This window comes from Mesoplodon densirostris, chromosome 2 (genome assembly GCF_025265405.1).
Source record: "Mesoplodon densirostris isolate mMesDen1 chromosome 2, mMesDen1 primary haplotype, whole genome shotgun sequence".
NCBI classification, from domain to species: Eukaryota; Metazoa; Chordata; class Mammalia; order Artiodactyla; family Ziphiidae; genus Mesoplodon; species Mesoplodon densirostris.
The window spans coordinates 16,050,012-16,068,009 of record NC_082662.1 but is presented as its reverse complement, the minus strand read 5'-3'; the positions used below and the strand labels follow the sequence as shown (position 1 = coordinate 16,068,009).

Sequence of the window (17,998 nt, the reverse complement as noted above, 5' to 3'; positions counted from 1 at the left end):
AGGCCAACACCTGGATCCCTCAAGTATTCCTTGAAATGAAGGAAGCTCTTAAGTATTGTCTGGAAATCTATTGTCCGAAAGAAACACATTACCCAGAGGGTCTGTTCTGATAATACCAGTAATGCTAGATGAGGGAATGTGTAAAACAGAGCCCAGCTCTGCCACTTACCAGCCGTGTGATCCTGGGCAAGTTATTTAACTTCTCTGGGCCTCAGTTTCCCCAGCTGCAAGTGGGGATAATAATAGCACCCTCTTCATAGGGTTCTTGTGGGGCTCAAATGAGTTCGTACACATAAAGCGCTTTGAGCAGGACTTGCACAGAGTTACTAGTTGTTAAATATCAACATTTGCTATAGTGCTGTTATCATTGCTGTTATTACTGCGTGGGCCATTTCTTCAGAAAAATACTCCACAGGTGTCATTTTTTAACTAAATTTTAAGGACTTTGGCAACCTCTCAGATTCTATCAATGGTCTCTGGAAAGGTCTGAGATGCAGGGAAAGCATAGGGACTGGTCAGCCAAGGGACCTGGTTCTCTGTTTGATTCTGCCGCTAAGTCCCTGTGTGGCCCTGGGCACGTTGCTTTCCCTCTCCGGGCACCAGCACCAGTTTTTTCACCTGTACAAGTAGAGTATCGAGTTGTATGTAGGTTTCTTTTAACTCTAAGGTTTTGTGTTTCTGCAAGGTGAGCTTCTCACTCAGCACCCCAAGGCGATCCTTTGCAGCTGGAGTTCAGGGTGTGATGTACCACCTTTCTGTTCTTGGGTCCCCATCTGAGCCCTGAGGCCATCCAAGCTTCCCCTACTTGTTTGGTGACTTCACTTCTCTGTGCCTCAGTTTCTTCATCTCTAGCACAGGGACAGTGGTAGTATCTCCATCATAGGGCTGTCGAGAGGGTTAAATTAATTAATACATATCAAAAGCTTGGAACAGCACCTGACACGTAGTAAATGTTAGCAAATGCGATGCTGGAGGTTGATACTGATCCCACCATAATAGCATGGTCAACATCTAACCTTTATTGAGTGCTCTCTAGATGCAGGTACAAGATACCATCTCATTGGGCTCTCATTACAATCCCCTGAGGCTTTTGCAGAGGAAGAAACAGAATGTCAGAAGGGTGACGTAACTCACCCAAAGCCACCCAGCTTGTCAGTGGCACCATCTGAGTCAACCTCCTTATCCAGTCTGAACATCCGCTTACTGCATCCTTCAAGGCATGGTTGAGAATCCGAGGTTTCATCCTTAATTCTGATGAAGGCAGTGAAGATAATTCTTTTATGGGGCTTACTGAGCTTTTACTAGGAATGTGCCTCTAGACTCCCCAGAGATAAGCACTCCCTCTCTATCTACTGGAGAAGGTGATTTAAAAGAAAAGGATGGTGGTGAGGGCAGTAAAGGTAAGGAACACCCTCTCATGGGAGATAAGGTGGCAGTGAGGGAAATTTCTTTGTGGACCCATGAGATAAGCAGTGCGGGTGTCTTTGCTGTTGTAAGGTATCTGTGACTTCAGCCTAGGATTTGGCCCAAATATGCATTTTGGCTTCAGCCTCTGTCTTTGGGAAGCTGACATGGAATGTCAGCTCAAGGTCACTTCTGACATCCCAGGTCATGAGTGTGGCCAGAGGCTATGTGATGACTGACATAGATTGCCATGGTGCCTAGCCAGCAGGCAAAGTCAGTAATAGGAACAGGGCTTCATTTGGATTTAGTGTCGTGCTCTGAATTCTCACTTCCCAATATAGGAAGCATCATAGATGTAACTCAGAGCCAGCCTCTCCTCTTGTGCCTTAGAGGTTGAAATTCAGTCAGACAACCGAAGTCATTGCAGGAGTGAAATGCTGTGATAATTAATGATTAACGGGAAAGCTATTCATTTTATGTACAAAACAGTTACTAAGAGCATTCAAGTACTTAAATAAGGAAATCGATTGGCAGTTCAGGTGTACATTAAGAGAGAGTGCCTTAGCTAAATAACTTTTAGGAAAAATATTATATTCTTTTTGATTCAGCAAGGGTTTATAAACATTCAAGTAATAATACAAAGCAGGGACTTCCTTGGTGGTGCAGTGGTTAAGAATCTGCCTGCCAATGCAGGGGACGTGGGTTCGAGCCCTGGTCCAGGAAGATCCCACATGCTGCAGATCAACTAAGCCCGTGTGCCACAACTACTGAGCCTGTGCTCTAGAGCCCGCGAGCCACAACTACTGAGCCCATGTGCCACAGCTACTGAAGCCCGCGCGCCTAGACCCTGTGCTCCACAACAAGAGAAGCCACCGCAATGAGAAGCCCCCGCTCCGCAACAAAGAGTAGCCCCTGCTCACCACAACTAGAGAAAGCCCGCGTGCAGCAACAAAGACCCAACACAGCCAAAAAAAATTTTTTTATAATAATAATAATACAAAGCAGAATACTAGAGATTAGAGTATATCATCAATCCAATCTTTATAAAATTGATCTGATATACTAGCATTTATACGTTTAAATAAAACAGCTTCAAGAACGATATTTACTCTTTAGTTATTTTATTCCCTTTAGGCTATGAGTTCCCCCCTCCATAAACTCAGCTAAAAGTGATGACTGTCTAGTATCCCAGATGTGCAGGTGTCACTGCAGGAACAATCTAGAAGCAGACTGTGCTAAGAAATGTCAAGGGCACCCACTCAAGAATTTGACTATGTTCTTAATAATAAATCTGTACTACTCGTGAAAATGTTGTAACATCCTAGATTTGTTCTTCTATCCCAGAAATTTCATTCTTGATGGTGATTGGCCTACACTCTGGCTAAATATTTTATTTAGCCAAAATGTATGTGCCCTCTGGTTTTCATAGAAGTGGACAGTGAGTGGGAGAAAAGATCACTGCAGCAAGATGTTCACGTCCAATTCTTGCTGGAATGAGTCGGTTCTTTTCAAAAAACATCTTCTGAGCCCCATCCAGGTGCCAATCCCAGGGCCAGATGCTGAGGGTGGAATGCAGGAAAGGCTTTATCTGTGTCCCGAAGGTTCAGCCCTGCGATTCTCAAACTTGAGATAATTGGAGAGCTTGTTACAGGTGGTTTCCTCACCAAGGAAGTAGTGCTTTTAACAGCTACCCCCTGGGGATTCTGATGCAGTTGATCCAAAGCCCACCCTTTGAAAATCAATGGTCTAGAATTCCAGGCTAATACAGTACAGAGGGTTAGGGAGGCCTGGAGTCGGAGCATGTAGGCAACCTTGAGGCTCAGGCAGGCGAGGAGGTGACTCTGGAACGATGAGTCATGTTTAGCCCGACAAAGGAAGGTGAGAAGGTCCTTGGCAGCCGAGGGCCAGCAGGAACACAGGACTGAGGCGTGGGCAGTGTGCCTGCAGGCAGTTCAGTGTTTCTGGAGGGTAGAGTGTAAGTTAGGAATTGATGAATGATGAGGCTGTGAATAAGGCAGGGACCAGGTCACGGCAGGGAGCCTGAGTGTCCTGCTGGAGAGGTGACTCTATCCTCAAGGCAGAGGGAGGACCGGGATGGAGGGAGAGGCGGGGGCAGACAGTTGTGACTGTACTTTCCTGCTTGACACCGGTCATGTGGTGGTGCTCTCATCATCCTCCCATCTCCAGTCCCTAAGTGAGAAAATTGAGGCTCAGAAAAATCAGGGGAGCCAGCGAGATCATGGCAGAGCTGGCCTCAAAGACCTCACCCCAAATTTGCAGACTATTTCCCAGGCAGTGTTTGTTGAACAAGATGCTGCTGGTTCATGGAGCCAGCTGCTCGTAGCCCCTGTGTGTTCCTCTTGTACGCCCTCAGCAGCTGGAATTTCTCCTCAGGCCTTGAACTCTGCCGAAAGCAACTAATTTCCAGCCTTCCTGTTTGCCCCGATTGTTACTAGCAATTAAGGGCCAAAGTATATGTCCAGCCTGTGGAGGAAATTGTCATAACCATGAAAGGAATCATGATAGCAGTAAACATATTGGACGATTCCAGTACGCCAGTCGCCGTAGGTTTAGCCCTCCTAACACCCCTGGAAACTCAGCGCTATCATTATTCCCACTTCATGGATGAGGAAACTCAGGACAAGTAATTTGTACCTAGTCCCAAGGTTAGTAAGTGGCTCTGTCCAGCAGGATAGCCTAGGTTTTGCTGTGGTAACAAATGACCTCCACATCTCAATGGCTTACAGCAACAAAAGTGCATTTCTTGCAAGTTGGCTGTGGCTTTAGTCCACACTTTCTTGGTTCTGGGTCCCAGTTGACAGGGTGACCTCTACTGGGAGTGTTGCTGGTCTCGGGGCAGAGCAAAAGGAGAATTACCAGGCGCTGCACTGACTCATAAAGATCTTGCCAGAAATGACTCATATCCCTTCCAGCTACTGGCTAAAGCGGGTCATGGAACCACTCAGCTCAACAGGGCAGAGATGTGTAATTGTTCCATAGGGAGGACCAGTGCAGGAGGGATAACTGAACACCTGGAGGATTGTCATGCGCCACCACAGCAGAGGGAGGATTCAAGCCTCGTTTACAGGATTTGAAACCTGACACCAGAACCCATGCCCTTCATCGCCATCCTGCCTTCCGCTTTGCTAAATGCATGTGGTTTGGCCTCTTCCCGCACATGTGAGGGCGTGAATTTCAATCATGAAAAACCAGCACTTGTGATCACGGAGAATTGGTTTCCGCTCAGTAGTGAAGCAACTGAGAAGTGCTGTGCTGTACCCCCAGGAGGTGCTTAGGGGAAAGTTGGTTGAGGTGAGCCGGCAGACAACCAAAAAGCATAGCAGGTCTCCGAAAGCCCATTTCAAATCCAACTTCTTTTCACTGACCGGAGGATGAACTGTTTCTCACTATCACGTATGGTTCAGGAGGCAAGAGATGGGAAGGAAACAGTTCCGGCTGGGTACTGCACTGTTCTGCTCGCCGACACACAGAAGTTCCAGCCTGCTGTCCATTCTCTGTAAAAGTTTGTTGATTGAAGGGATGAAGAAGGAATTCATTTAAGTTTTACAAACCAGCAGCCTTATCAGGGAGATGTTATCATCCCCATTTTTACAAAAGGGGGAACTGAGTTTCAGGGAGATGGAGTTTCATGGCAACAGCCACTGTGTCGGTCCCCGCTCTCAGGGCCAGCTGTCAAGCTCTGCGCTTGACAGACATTGTTTTTGCTGATCCCCACGGCCGCTCAGGAGGAGGGTACTCTTATCCGTGACCTCGTCTGTGATATGCAGACAATAATAAAACTGCTTCTAGGATAAGATAAAGCATTCGAAGTGCAAAGCACAGTGGCAGGCATGTTGGAAGTCCTCAGTAAATATTAACCCTTCTTTTATCATCATCGTCATCGGCCGTCAGCTTTATACGTTGAGTTGTTGTCCAAACTCCAAGTTCAGTTCAGAGTTCCCACTGGTAGTGACCGCACTGCCCCACCCTTGTCTCCCATCCTTCCCCTTATTGCCCCAAAGCACCGGGGGCCAGATGTTGGACGGGAAAGTTGCGTTTAGTGACTCTCCTGGGCCATTCTCAGGATTCACCTGACCCCAGTTTACTCTAAATACTTCCCTTTTGCTACATTTTGTCACTTTCCAATTTCAAGTCTGAACGGTTCTAGCTATTGCCCCAAGGCCAAGGTCTCCAGTACAGACATTTCTCTAACCCCTCTTTGAAAAGATAAATCTGAAGGAAATTGGTTTCCGAATTCTTTCCAGAGGGAGGTGGGCTCAGATGGCGGAGTGGGGGGAGGGGAAGGAAGGAGTGAGGTGATGATGTCTGTGACTCTATCTGGTACTCATTCTGGGTCCATCTGTATAAAGATATTTTTGTGCTTCTTTTGCCATTATTATTATTATTATTATTATTTTTGTCTTTTCGTTATTCAAATTGCAACCCTGTTAGGATGGATCCGTTGGGTAAGTAGCACATCCCACGTACTGGGATTCCCCAGCTGGGTTTTAGAATGTTTTCAGCTTTTTAAAACCATCGATGGGTCCAAGGTAACCTCGCTCTGCATGACAGAGCACACAGCACTGATCCCAGTTTGGGGGCTGGTGAGGCGGGGAGGTGTCAAGGGATCCCAGACACAGCCAGTCCTAGAGAGTATCCTCTTCCCCACCCCCACCCCCCGCCCCGCCAGAACGGCCGAGGCATCCCGGAAGAAGAAAGAAAACCGGAGGAAGTGGAAGCGCTATCTCCTGATAGGCCTGGCGACGCTGGGAGGCGGGACAGTGATCGGTAAGATGAGACGGTGGCACTGGCCAGGGCAGCAGGGAGTGAGGGATGATGCCAGGCTGGGAGCAACAGTGGGGAGTGCAGGGGGATCAGCTGGAAGCCCACCCCTCCTCGCGTGCACATAGTAGGTGTGTTCACTAGTATTGTCCATGAGAGGCAGTGGGAGGCCGGTGGAGGAGGAACGCAGCAGGCCCCGTCCTCACTCCCGCCTCTACCCACCACGGGCCGCTTTCCTCGCAGGCGTGACTGGGGGTCTGGCTGCCCCCCTTGTTGCTGCCGGAGCCGCGACGATCATTGGCAGTGCCGGGGCAGCGGCTCTGGGCTCAGCGGCCGGCATAGCTGTCATGACCTCGCTGTTCGGTGCAGCTGGAGCTGGCCTGACAGGTAAGGTCCCGAAGGTCCCACCCGCGAGGGCCCCCTGGGAGACGCAGGAAGAGGTCATGGCTTTTCTCGCTCTGAGTCCTAGCGCCGCCAGAACGTACAGCGAGCTTCACAGAGAACTGGGTGGATGGCTTGGCATGGCTCGGGAGAAGGCTGAGTTGGAGAAACTGCACCTGGTGTAGACTTCTTAGAAAGGGTCTGATTGGACCTGTTTGTCACCATCTAAGAAGTTTCCAGGCAGGCTGCCTCAGAGACGGTTGAGCTTCCTCTTGTAAGAGAACACATGGCTACCCCTCATTCACCAGCATCCTTTGGGGGAGTGTTTCCAAATCATATGTGTTAGTAGCTCCCCAGTCACACACACAGTTTCCTGTTAAGTGGCATGTTGCTTCCCACACTGAGAATCTTGGTCAGCTCAAACCACTTTCACTGAGAGGAATGTGTTACACTCCTAAGTTCGTGGGCGGGAGAAAGATGTAGTACCCACTGAATCAGGCCAGAGCGGCGGTTATGAACTTGGGCTCTGAGTTTCAACCGCAGCTTTGCCAGCTGGGGGCTAGCCAGCCTTTGGAAACCTGTTACCTTCATCTGTAGTCAGGACGATAAGGGCACCGACCTTCATGAGTTCAAAAACGAGACGTTTGTCGAGGGACAGGGCACACAGCTGGCAGTCACTGTGAGTGTGTGAGTACACAGAGCCACTCTAACATTCCCCAGGGTCCCCAGTGACCCCCATTCTCACTTTTGTATCTGGGTCTTTAGGATACAAGATGAAGAAGCGTGTCGGGGCCATCGAAGAGTTCACATTTCTGCCTCTGACAGAAGGCAGGCAGCTACACATCACCATCGCCATCACGGGATGGCTGGCATCTGGCAAATACCGTGAGGACCAGGGGCAGAAAAGGATGCAGAAGGGGGTGGATGTTGGCTGAGCTGGGTCTGTTGCTGTGGGCCAGACCCTGGCCTAGGCTCTTGTCTGTGTATGTCTTTAAGGGGTGGGTAGGGGGGACCTATTTTTCAGAGGAGGAAACAGACTCGGAGAGGTGAGATGACTTTATCCCACATCTGTCTTCCCATCCATCATCTGTTCATCCATCCATCCAACTATCCATCCATCTACCATCTATCCATTATCCATCCATCCATTCACCCACGCATCCACCTATCTATCCATCCATCCATCCATCCATCCATCCATCCATGCACCCGTTTAACCACCCACCTACCCACCCATCAATCCATCCTTTCCACGGAGTTTATAGAGCATGTGCCAGACACTGAGCCAGGTCCTAGGAGTTCATCAGTGAGCAGCACAGTCACGGCCTCTGCTCCCATGGAACCTACGGTCCAGGGCAGAAGACAGATCATTGAGCAAGTAACTACAGGGAAGCTTTATGGATGGCATGATAGGGGAAGCACAGAGTGCTTCTGGGGAGTGAGGGAAAAGTTATTGGAGAAAGTGACATTTAGGCTAAGGACTGGCTGGGAAGTCGCCAGAGAAGGAAGGAGAAAGAAGTGAATACCAAGCAAAAGGGCAGCATGTAGAAAGGCCTTGTGGTGCAAGAGAAGCACAGGATGGCTTGAGCAAGGAGCTAGAAGACAGGAGTGTGTGGGTGAGGCCAGATCACACAGAAGCATGTGAGCTGTGGCGAGGAGTTTGAATTTATCCTCAGAGCAAGTGGAAGATAGCAAAGGAGTTCCAACACATAAGTGAGAAATGAGTACATCTTGAGGCTGTGTGACCTCAAGCAATTTACTTCACCTCTCTGTGCCTTGGCTGCTTCATTTGTAACGTAGAACAAATTATCCTTGCCTTTCAGGGCACTTACAAAGATTAAGTTAAACAAGGTAACGTGTGGAAAGCACCTGGTTTTTAGTGACATTCCACAAACGTTATTTCCCTTGACTGCTCTAATTTGAACGTGTGTGTTTTGGGGGGATTCTAACCAGGGTGGCACAGAGGAATAAGGCCGTGGTCCGCTTACTGTTGGCTCACTTTTGCAAGTGCCCAGTGTGCGGCTCAGCAAGCAGGTCGTCAATCAGAGAGAGAGCAGGGTGGGCCAGGGAGTCTGGAGCGTCCTGACCAAATACACAAGCTCAGAGCCTCCTGGGTTCCCAAATTGCTGGGATCCCAGGGCAGAAGCCACAGCTCTTCTAAACAGCACAGGAGGAAGCAGGTGAGAAAATGCCCAGGCTCTGTTGAGAGGCATTACTGGGCGCCAGAGTCTTATTGGTATGTGCGCACCACGGCCAGGCCCCAAACAGGGAACTCTCGAACGGTGACTAAGCACCTAGCACCATGAGTCAGGCATTTCACCCACACACTGGGAGCTTGATGTACGTTACCTCGAGTGACCCTCACATCCACGCTCTGAGGTGAGGGCTGTTCTTGTCCTGATCTGGACGAAGAGGAAACCTAGAGGGATCACATGGCAGACAGGTGGCACGTGCAGGATTCGAACCCAGGTCTCCTGACCCAGAGTTCACGGGCTTCTCTTCATTTGTTTCACGATACCATCCATGCCACAGAAAGACTGAGACAGGAAGGAAGGAGCAAGAGTCTAAGTGAAGGAATTTGACCGGTATGGAAAGCAAAGCCCTTATGGTTATTTTACCCACCCCCTTGCTGGGTTGGCCCCAGGGTAAAATCAAGTTCATTTGCGGCGGTGGGCGGTGGGGGGGGGTGTATTATCGTGCAATATGCTCCCTAGGCAGAGGCGGTGGTTACAAGAAATGTAACCAAGCCAGGTGAATGAAGTTCAGGAGGGAAATGAGTCACCTCATCCTGCCTCCTTGACGGCCAGGAAAAAAGTCTCGTGTTATCACAGGCTTGCTTCTGTGTGTGATGGGAATAAATGGGCTTTCTTGGGTCCGCCCCTTTATTAAATAGGATTGTTTGTAATCATGATTATGGCTTCGTAGCTCACCACTAAGCCAGGCATTTTGCATGCATTGGCTCACTTAGTCCCTCACTTCAAGCCACGGACGTGGGCATCATTATCACCCCCATTTTACAGATGAGGAAACTGAGGCTGATAAGGGCTGCCCAGGGTCGCCTCGCTAGTCAGGAACTGGGGCACGACTCACCCCCATTCTGTCTGGCTCTGTAGCCCATGTTCTTGGCCACAGGGTGATAAAATGCAGTACTGCACTTTACAGTTTACATAATGCTTTCGTGCAGCCTCTCCCATGATCCCCACAACGCCTGTGAGTCAGATGTCATCATTCCATTTTAACAGGTGTAGAAACTGAGGCTCAGAAGGGCAGTGTGCCTTGCTTGTCCAGAGCCCACCACCCACACCCCCCCCCAACACACACACACACACAATCTGTGCCCGCATCCTGTCTCGGGCTGGCCGTCTCCTCCTCCATAACTAGAGACAGTTAATCCCTGAGCTGCTGCAGAGCTGTGACAGGCTCTCTGCAGAGCGGGGAACAGCCCCTCAGTGGTCTGTATGTCAGCAGATCACCCTCGGGTAGGGACGAGGCCTTTGAGTCGGACAGGTTGAGGCATGTGGCTGAGCCAGAACCCGAAGGCTCTGGGAAGCTGGCTCCACTGTTCATTCATTCATCCTGTTTTCATGAGGCTTTGGGAATTGAGTGCTTGGCAGACAGACTGCAGGACAGACATGCACTAAACAGATGACACAAAAATAAATGGATAATTGCAGACTGTGACGAGAACTCAGGACGAAAAAGTGCAAGGTGCATTAGATCCCCCTTGTCAAAGGGGCCGGGAAGCTTCCCCAGGGATAAGGCGAGTGAGCTGGAAGCTCAGAGACAAGTAAGGCTGGAAGGTCACTCGGGCCATGGGCAGAAATGCACGGGGCCCCTCGGTGCTCCCACGGCCCAGAAAGGAGTGACTACATCATGTTTGCATGGCCCTCTCCCTCCCCAGGCTGAGAGCTCTTTATCTGGATGGTTCAGTCTCCTCAGCTATAAAATGGGGCTAATTATGGGACCCCATTTCAGAGGCTGTGTTGAGGTAAATCAGAGAGTCCATGGGAAACCCCTCAGCACAGAGCTGCCCAGCACTTAGTAGTTGCTCACTAAACATTTCCTATGATGATGGGTGTCTGTATCCTCAGGGTCAAGCGCCTGGCCTGGCATAGTCTAGGTACTCAGTTAAGGTTTGTGGTATGAATGAATGAATGAACGAATGAACGAACAAAATCAAAAGCATATGTTTCTGGAGGGTAACCTGATGGATGCTGAGACTGTGAGGGAGGCAGGGGCCAGGTCACGGGGGGGACCTGAGTGTCCTGCTGGGGAGGTGACAACATCCTCAAGGCAGAGGGAGGACCAGGAGGGAGGGGGGCAGACAGTCATGGTTATATTTTCTTGCTTGACGTTGGTCACGTGGTCGGTACTGTCATCATCCTCCCATTTCCAGTCCCTAAGTGAGAAAATTGAGCCTCAGAAAAATCGGGTGAGCCAGCGAGATCATGGCAGAGCTGGGCTCAAACACCTCTGCTCCAGATCTGCAGACTATTTCCCAGGCAGTGTTTGTTGAATGAGATGCAGCCGGTTCAGGGAGCCAGCTGCTCGTGGCCCCGTGTGTTCCTCTTGTGTGATCTTAGCATCCGCAATGCCAGAATTACTGCAGAGTGAGAGAAAATAACACTTTACACACACAGTAGTTGGAATACTTAATTCTTATAACTACTCTATGAAAAGAGATCAATACTAGTCTCCCGACTTGACAGCTAAGCAAAGTGAGGCTTAGCGTGGGATAGTGACCCAGGGTGCCCAGGGTCGCCCAGCTGCTAATGAATGCAGGAGCTGGGTCTCGAACCCCAGCCTGCTGTCCCACAGCGCGGCCCTGTGCTCTGTCTGGGAGCGTGTCTGCTCTGCTATCAGCTGCTGTTCAGTGGCGGGGGTGGGCCTCTTGTCTTCCCACAAGGGTGAGTGGGCCCCTGTCGCCGACTGTCTGGGAAAGGGTGAGAGGCCTCCTCTATCACAGGAGAGACCCCACCTACCTGTGCTCTCCCCAGGCACCTTCAGCGCCCCATGGGCTGCCCTGGCCCACAGCCGCGAGCAGTACTGTCTGGCTTGGGAGGCCAACTACCTGATGGAGCTTGGCAACGCCCTGGAGACCATCCTCAGTGGTCTTGCCAACATGGTGGCCCAGGAGGCCCTAAAATACACAGTGTTGTCTGGTAAGCCTCCCCTCTCCCCCACCAGCAGCATTCCCACCCCTCCCAAGCCACACTGGTTCTGTACCTTTGCATGCCTGAGGCCCCCAGTGAGCCAGGCACAGTGCTGGTCTCCAAAAACACAGAGGGGCAAAGTTTATGGTCTTCATAGGGAGGAGACAGATAAACAGCCCATCACATTATCACATAGTATGTCAGTTAGCAATTGCTGCATAACAAACAACCCCATAACCCAGTGACTTAAAATAACAACCATTTATCACAGTAGCTCAGAAGTGTTGAGGCTTCATGTGGCTGATCTTTGCTGGGCCTGCTCATGCATCTGTGGGTCAGCTGACTGTCCACTGATCTAGGCCAGCCTTGCCTGGGGCAACCAGGGCTACTCGGCTCTGCTGCATTTGTCTCTCCTCCCCGTCCTGGGATTGCAGGCTAGCCCACACCCACAACAGAAGTGCACCAGAGGCACAAGTCCATTTCAAGCCTCTCATCCAGTAACATCTCATTGGCCAAAGCAAGTCACATGATAGAGCCTAGAGGGGATGGGCAGAGCAGGAGCAGGGGGCACTGCAGAGTTATGAGGCCAAGTGGGAGGATACAGGGTGCAGTGACAAATTGGGGCCATCTCTGGAATCTCACACGTGGCAGATACTTCAACATAAGGGATCTAGGCCATGTATCAGAAATGCGTGAGCTTCAGTTTTCTTCTGTACTACTTAACAGTTTGACCACACGTGGAAAACTTACAGATTCCAAGTTAGAGACTGGATGCGTTCACTCAGGCATCCATTAGCCAGCCAATCACTTCCCTAGAAGGACCGCCCCCCGCCCCCCGGCCCTGCCACCACGGCCTTCATCACCGATATCCCTCCTCCCCAGGCCTCGTGGCTGCCCTGACCTGGCCAGCCTCACTCCTCAGTATTGCCAGTGTCATCGACAACCCCTGGGGTGTGTGTCTCCATCGATCAGCAGAGGTTGGCAAGCACCTGGCCCACATTCTGCTCTCCCGGCAGCAGGTACCTGGGAATAGCTGGGGTGGGGGGAGCGGGCAGGGGGCGAGGAAGCAGGGACGCATGGGGACTGACTTGTGCACAGACGTCATACCTAAGACAAGCCCACGTGGGGGTAGCCCCGTGGCTTTGGGGGGGTGGGGGTGGTCGTCATTGCTCCTCCAGTTCAAGTCATAAAAGCACCCTAGGGGGACTTCCCTGGCGGTCCAGTGGTTAAGACTCCGTGCTTCCACTGCAGGGGCCACGGGTTCGATCCCTGGTCAGGGAACTAAGGTCCCGCAAGCAGCACAGCGTGGCCAAAAAGATTTAAAAAGTGTCCTGGGATGGACCACTAAGAATTACAGACTGTGCATCTCTAGCAAGCAATCAGGTGAGAACTAACAGGCCTCTGCAGGTGTGGACAAGGCCAGCTCTTCCTTTCCAGAAGTCTAGAGCTACCCTCTGAGCAGATCTCCAGTGGCCCAAATACCACGTAAAACAGTTAGGGTTCCATCCACATTCCAGACAGTCCGAGGCAGGAAAGTAGAAGTGAAGGGCCTTTCACATCCCTTGGCCAGGACTCAGCCCTGCGGCTATCCCTGGCTACAGGGCAGTTGGAGAAACTTCATTTTTGGCTGGGTAGCTGTGGGCCCAGAAAAACTCAGGAGTTCTGTTACCAAGGACAGAGGGAGAATGGGTGTAGGGTGATGACTGGTAGCCTTTGCCACAGAGTTCCCGCAGAATTGGAATACTGTTTAATGGAGGGTCTTCCATGGCAGTAAATGGAGGTGGGGGGGAGGGTGGGGGAGGGTGGGTACATATACCGGCCCAAAAGCAAGGGAAAGGAATGGGTACTGAGACCAGCTGGACCTTTGAACTGATCTGCTCCTGCCCTCTCCCTCCATGTAGAAGTTGTACCCAAATACCTCTCATGACTTTCTTTTTCAAGTTGCCTTTCCTACAAGTTCTTGAGTCAGAAAATTCCTCTTCGCATCTAACTTACAACCTCCTCTTATAGCACAAGGCCAATATTTCATGTCCCCACTTCCTATCTAGGAACAGAACAGTTGTGTCCCCCCACCATGTGACTCTTTGCCTTTTTCCCCATCACACCCGGGGTACCTCCCGCCTCCTCTCTCGGCTCCAGAAGGGCCCCGCTTCACTGCAGTCATTTGCCACAGGTAGATGGGGAAGGAGCGACGGCCACTGGGTAATGGTTTGAGATAAAACCAGGGAATTGGGCTTCCCTGGTGGCGCAGTGGTTGAGAGTCCGCCTACCGATGCAGGGGACACGGGTTCGTGCCCCGGTCCGGGAAGATCCCACATGCCGTGGAGCGGCTGGGCCCATGAGCCATGGCCGCTGGGCCTGTATGTCCGGAGCCTGTGCTCCGCAACGGGAGAGGCCACAACAGTGAGAGGCCCGCGTACTGAAAAAAAAAAAACAGGGAATTAACCCAGCCAGATGCTACCTGTCAACCTGGGAAGAAGCCGGTTCCTGAGCAGGTGCCCTCCTGCATAAATGAGGGCCCAGACTCTCCTGATGGAGACATCAGAGCCTGGGGCCGGGAATAGCACAGGCGTGATTCATTAAGCGGGAGGCAGGTGCTGAGAAGTGTGCAAGGGCCACCGTCATCGGGGCTGATGTTTTTCTAGAACTGGCTGTGCACCATGCCCCCAACACCTGTGTCCTTTCTCCCCCAGGGCCAGCGGCCTGTCACCTTGATTGGCTTCAGCCTGGGAGCCAGAGTCATCTACTTCTGTCTGCGAGAGATGGCTCAGGAGAAAGGTAAGGCTGGCCCATTGTCACAGGTGAAAACACTTCCGGAGGCCATCCCCCAGGCCAGAGGTTTTGCACTAGAGGTCGCGAGTCTTGTGACTGTGTTCCCAGATCTTAGAGTTTAAAACAGCTCGAAAAAGAAAAAAACAGTCATTTGGGAAATTGTTTATTTCTTCCGTACGTAAATTAGAGTGGGTGTGAGACAGTCTTATAAAAATGGGCTTTGCGTTCTGATGTGGGTTCTTGAGTGGGAGGGGAGTGAAGAGTCCGGAATCAGGGTGTTGGCAGGGCCGCGTTCCCTCTGAAGGCTCTAGCGGGGAGCCGCGCCTCTTCTAGCTTCTGGTGGCAGCCGGCAGTCCTAGGCTTGCAGACGCGACATTCCATCCTGCCTCGTCTTCACATCACCTTCTCCTTTGTGTCATCTCTTCTCGCCTGAGGAAAGTGTCAGTGGCTTTAGGGCACGCTCAACTCCAGGGTGACCTCATCTCAGGATCCCTCACTAATCACATTTGTGTGATTTAATCACATCTGCAAAGACAGCTTGTCCAACACCTGTTACCAAGGACAGAGGGAGAATGGGTGTAGGGTGATGACTGGCAGCCTTTGCCACAGGGTTCCTGCAGAAGTGGAATACTGTTTCATGGAGGGTCTTTTCCAAGTCAGGTCTCACTCACAGGTTCTGAATGGACACATCTTTTGAGGGGGCCATCATTCAACCCGCTACAGACACCTTTGGGAGTGTGTCATGCCATCCAAACACATACTTTTGGTGTTGATGCAGCGGAAAGCTTGAGGGCCCCTACCCTGGTCTCGGGTCGGTGAGGCCTCCAGGACTGAATGCCAGTTTGGGGCAGATCTGTCACGAGGGGCTGCCATAGCAAGGGGTTAGGGGGGTGAGGTGCAGAGCTCAGGGCACTTGGGGTGGTCCGCCGTGCGTGGGACCCGGGCTAACCTCTCTCCTGGTGTAGCACAGCAGCAGCAGAGGGAATTCCTCTGGATGCGGGGGAGTAGCAAAGAATTTTCGGCAGTCTTTAACGCACATTTTGTTGGTCAAAGCAAGTGACAGCCAAGCCCTATGTCAGTGGGGTGGGGCAGTCCCCGTGGCCCCTTACACTCCTTCTGTCCACAGCGGAGGACAAGGGGAGCAAATGTTTGCCAAACGGTGATCCAGACTCTGACTCGGGGATAAAGGGGGGCATGAGCTTTGCAGGCAGCTGAGACCTGGGTCTGAGTCCTACCTCTGCTCAGCTGGGGAGCCTGGGTTGGGTAAGGACTCAGCCTCTGTGGCCGTCGGTCTCTCCATGTGCAACAGGAGGTTCTTGTCACCTCTGGGCAGTGTCAAAGGCCAGAGAGCATAGAGGTCAGGCAGCCGGCCCAGTGCTGGGTCCTGGTCAACACATCCTGTAGCGGCGTTTAGGCTGAAGTGTCTCTGCTGGTGTTGGGGGTGGCTGCACTCGCCCCCTGCTCTCTAAAGCTGTTGCCCCCAGGGAGGCCCCTGGAAAGTTGTCATCCTCTGTGCTGTCATCGTTTTGCTCCTTTCCTGGTCATCCTTCCCCCCATCCACGCAGCAGACCCATCTGCCAGGCTCCTCGTCACCTGGATGACGTGGTCTAGAGGAGAAAGGCATGTCTTCGGCTCCAGTTAGCATAAATTACATGTTAATAACTTCAGATCATTAATACAAGCCAAGTCTCCAATTCCCCTCCTGAACAAATTGAATTAATTACCATTGATCATTTGGACACGGCCATTGGAATTGAGGTCGCCCATCAGCTGCCTCCAGCAAGTGAGGCTGGAAACTGATGGGAGGGAGATGTTCCTGCCCTCAGCCTTTGTGGGGGTGGTTCTCAAAGCAGCTTCCTTCCCGCCTCTTTCCTGGCCACTGCTCCCTCCCCTGGCTCTTCATAGCCCACCACTGAGCACTGGGGCTTTGGTATCAGGCAGACCTGGATCTGGGTCCCAGCTTCATCACTGACTGATGAGCTGTGGCACCTTGGGCAAGTCACTTAACCTCTCTGAGCCTCAGCTTCCTCATCTGAACGTGGGGCTTAGTACACTTACCTCGAAGGCTCTTCAAGAGATTAAAATGAGACGATGAATGTGAAAGTACCTGCCGCAATTTGGGTTCACTCAGTAAATGCTTCTTCCTCTAATCTGAGGACCTGCTGTGCACTGGGAACTATGGTGAGTGTCGTGTAGATGGAGGCGCTTGTCATTTTGTGTCTACTTTCTGGCACACACGTTAGATGGTGAATTCCAGGTAGGCGGGATCTGCCTGTGCCCCACCATCTCTCTGGCACACGGCATATTCTGAGAGCTCGGGAAGGTGGGTGGACTTGACTTTGGGCTGACAGGCTCAAGAGCCTGGTGCAGACTCCCCATGTTCCGGGCCGTGCACTATGCAGGATCTCGGTCTCCCGGCAACCCCCTGGGAGGTTGTTATTCTCCCTGCTTCCGGGAGGAGAAACTGAATGAGGCTTCCGAGGGAAAGCCAGGCGGATCCTAAGAGCCAGAGCCAGGATTCGACCCCAGGGTGTCTGGCTCCAGGGCCCTGGCTCATAACAACTGTGCTATACTTTGCAGAGGACCCAGACCTTGAACGTGGGTGGGGCTCCTCCAGAGGATCTAGAGGGAGGGGAATTCCAGAGGGTCCGGCCAGCAGGGAAGAGGAAGGGTTCTCAGAGTGTCTGAAAACGTTGAGTCTAGTTTTTCTGCAGCCTGTGAGAGGGGACCAAGGTGGAATGTGGGAAATGGTTAGGACAGGAGCCTGGCACAGGTCTCGAACGCTGGGTTAAGGTGTTGGTACTGACTGGTTAGATGCTCGGCCTCTGAATTGTGGGACGAATGAACAGCTGAGCATAGTCCTGCAGAGGGAGGTGCTGGGGGCAGGGGGTGGTCAGTGCTGGGCAGCTTGTGGTTGACCCCCCTCCCCCCGTACGCACATTCTGTCTCACACGCGCACACGTGCGCACGCGCACACACACACACGGCAGCAACTTAGCCGACCCCAAGGGCCTCTGCTGAATGGATGGGAAGCTTCCCAAATGACAAGAATTTTGTAGGAATCTGAATAGAAGTCCAACGGACAAAAGTGCAGCTGGTTTTCTCCCCATCCGATCACCTTCTGAAAGAGGAACTCACGGCCAGAAGACTCTGAACAAGAGTCTTTATTCTTGATCAGCCTGATAGTTTCCCCTACTTAATAACACCCCATCCCACCCTGTGTCTGGACGGGAGGTAATAAAGGACCCTGGTAACCCTTTGCTTTGACCTTGGTCAAGAACACTCCAAGAAGGGGTCTGCCCCTTAGTTGACTGAGGCTTATTCCAAATGTAAACAGCAGCTGCTCTCACGTGGGGGGAGCTGGGGCCCACTTGCTCTCTGGGGCAGAAGAAGGCTCCCCGTGCCATGGGGCACAGGCACCCTGTCTAACCCTGCCTGCCCTGCCGGCCTTCTCAGCTCCTCCAGGTGGACGGCGAGCCCCTGATGCCAGGCCTCGGAGCCGTTTA

The 17,998-nt window shown here is 51.8% G+C and overlaps 1 protein-coding gene across 18 annotated transcripts in view; it reads left to right on the top strand.

Moving 5' to 3' along the window:
• The window catches only part of TMCO4 (transmembrane and coiled-coil domains 4), a 98,991-nt gene that overhangs the window by 39,637 nt on the left and 41,356 nt on the right, over window positions 1-17,998 (top strand). For 12 of the 18 annotated variants that reach the window (XM_060089069.1, XM_060089067.1, XM_060089068.1 and 9 more), the window contains 6 exons: window positions 6,095-6,192; window positions 6,430-6,573; window positions 7,333-7,452; window positions 11,565-11,729; window positions 12,603-12,739; window positions 14,414-14,498. In XM_060089069.1, coding sequence (XP_059945052.1) covers window positions 6,095-6,192; window positions 6,430-6,573; window positions 7,333-7,452; window positions 11,565-11,729; window positions 12,603-12,739; window positions 14,414-14,498 — 749 coding nt within the window. The remainder of the gene's footprint in view (window positions 1-6,094; window positions 6,193-6,429; window positions 6,574-7,332; window positions 7,453-11,564; window positions 11,730-12,602; window positions 12,740-14,413; window positions 14,499-17,998) is intronic. The other 6 variants (XM_060089076.1, XM_060089082.1, XM_060089081.1 and 3 more) reach the window with 1 other exon arrangement.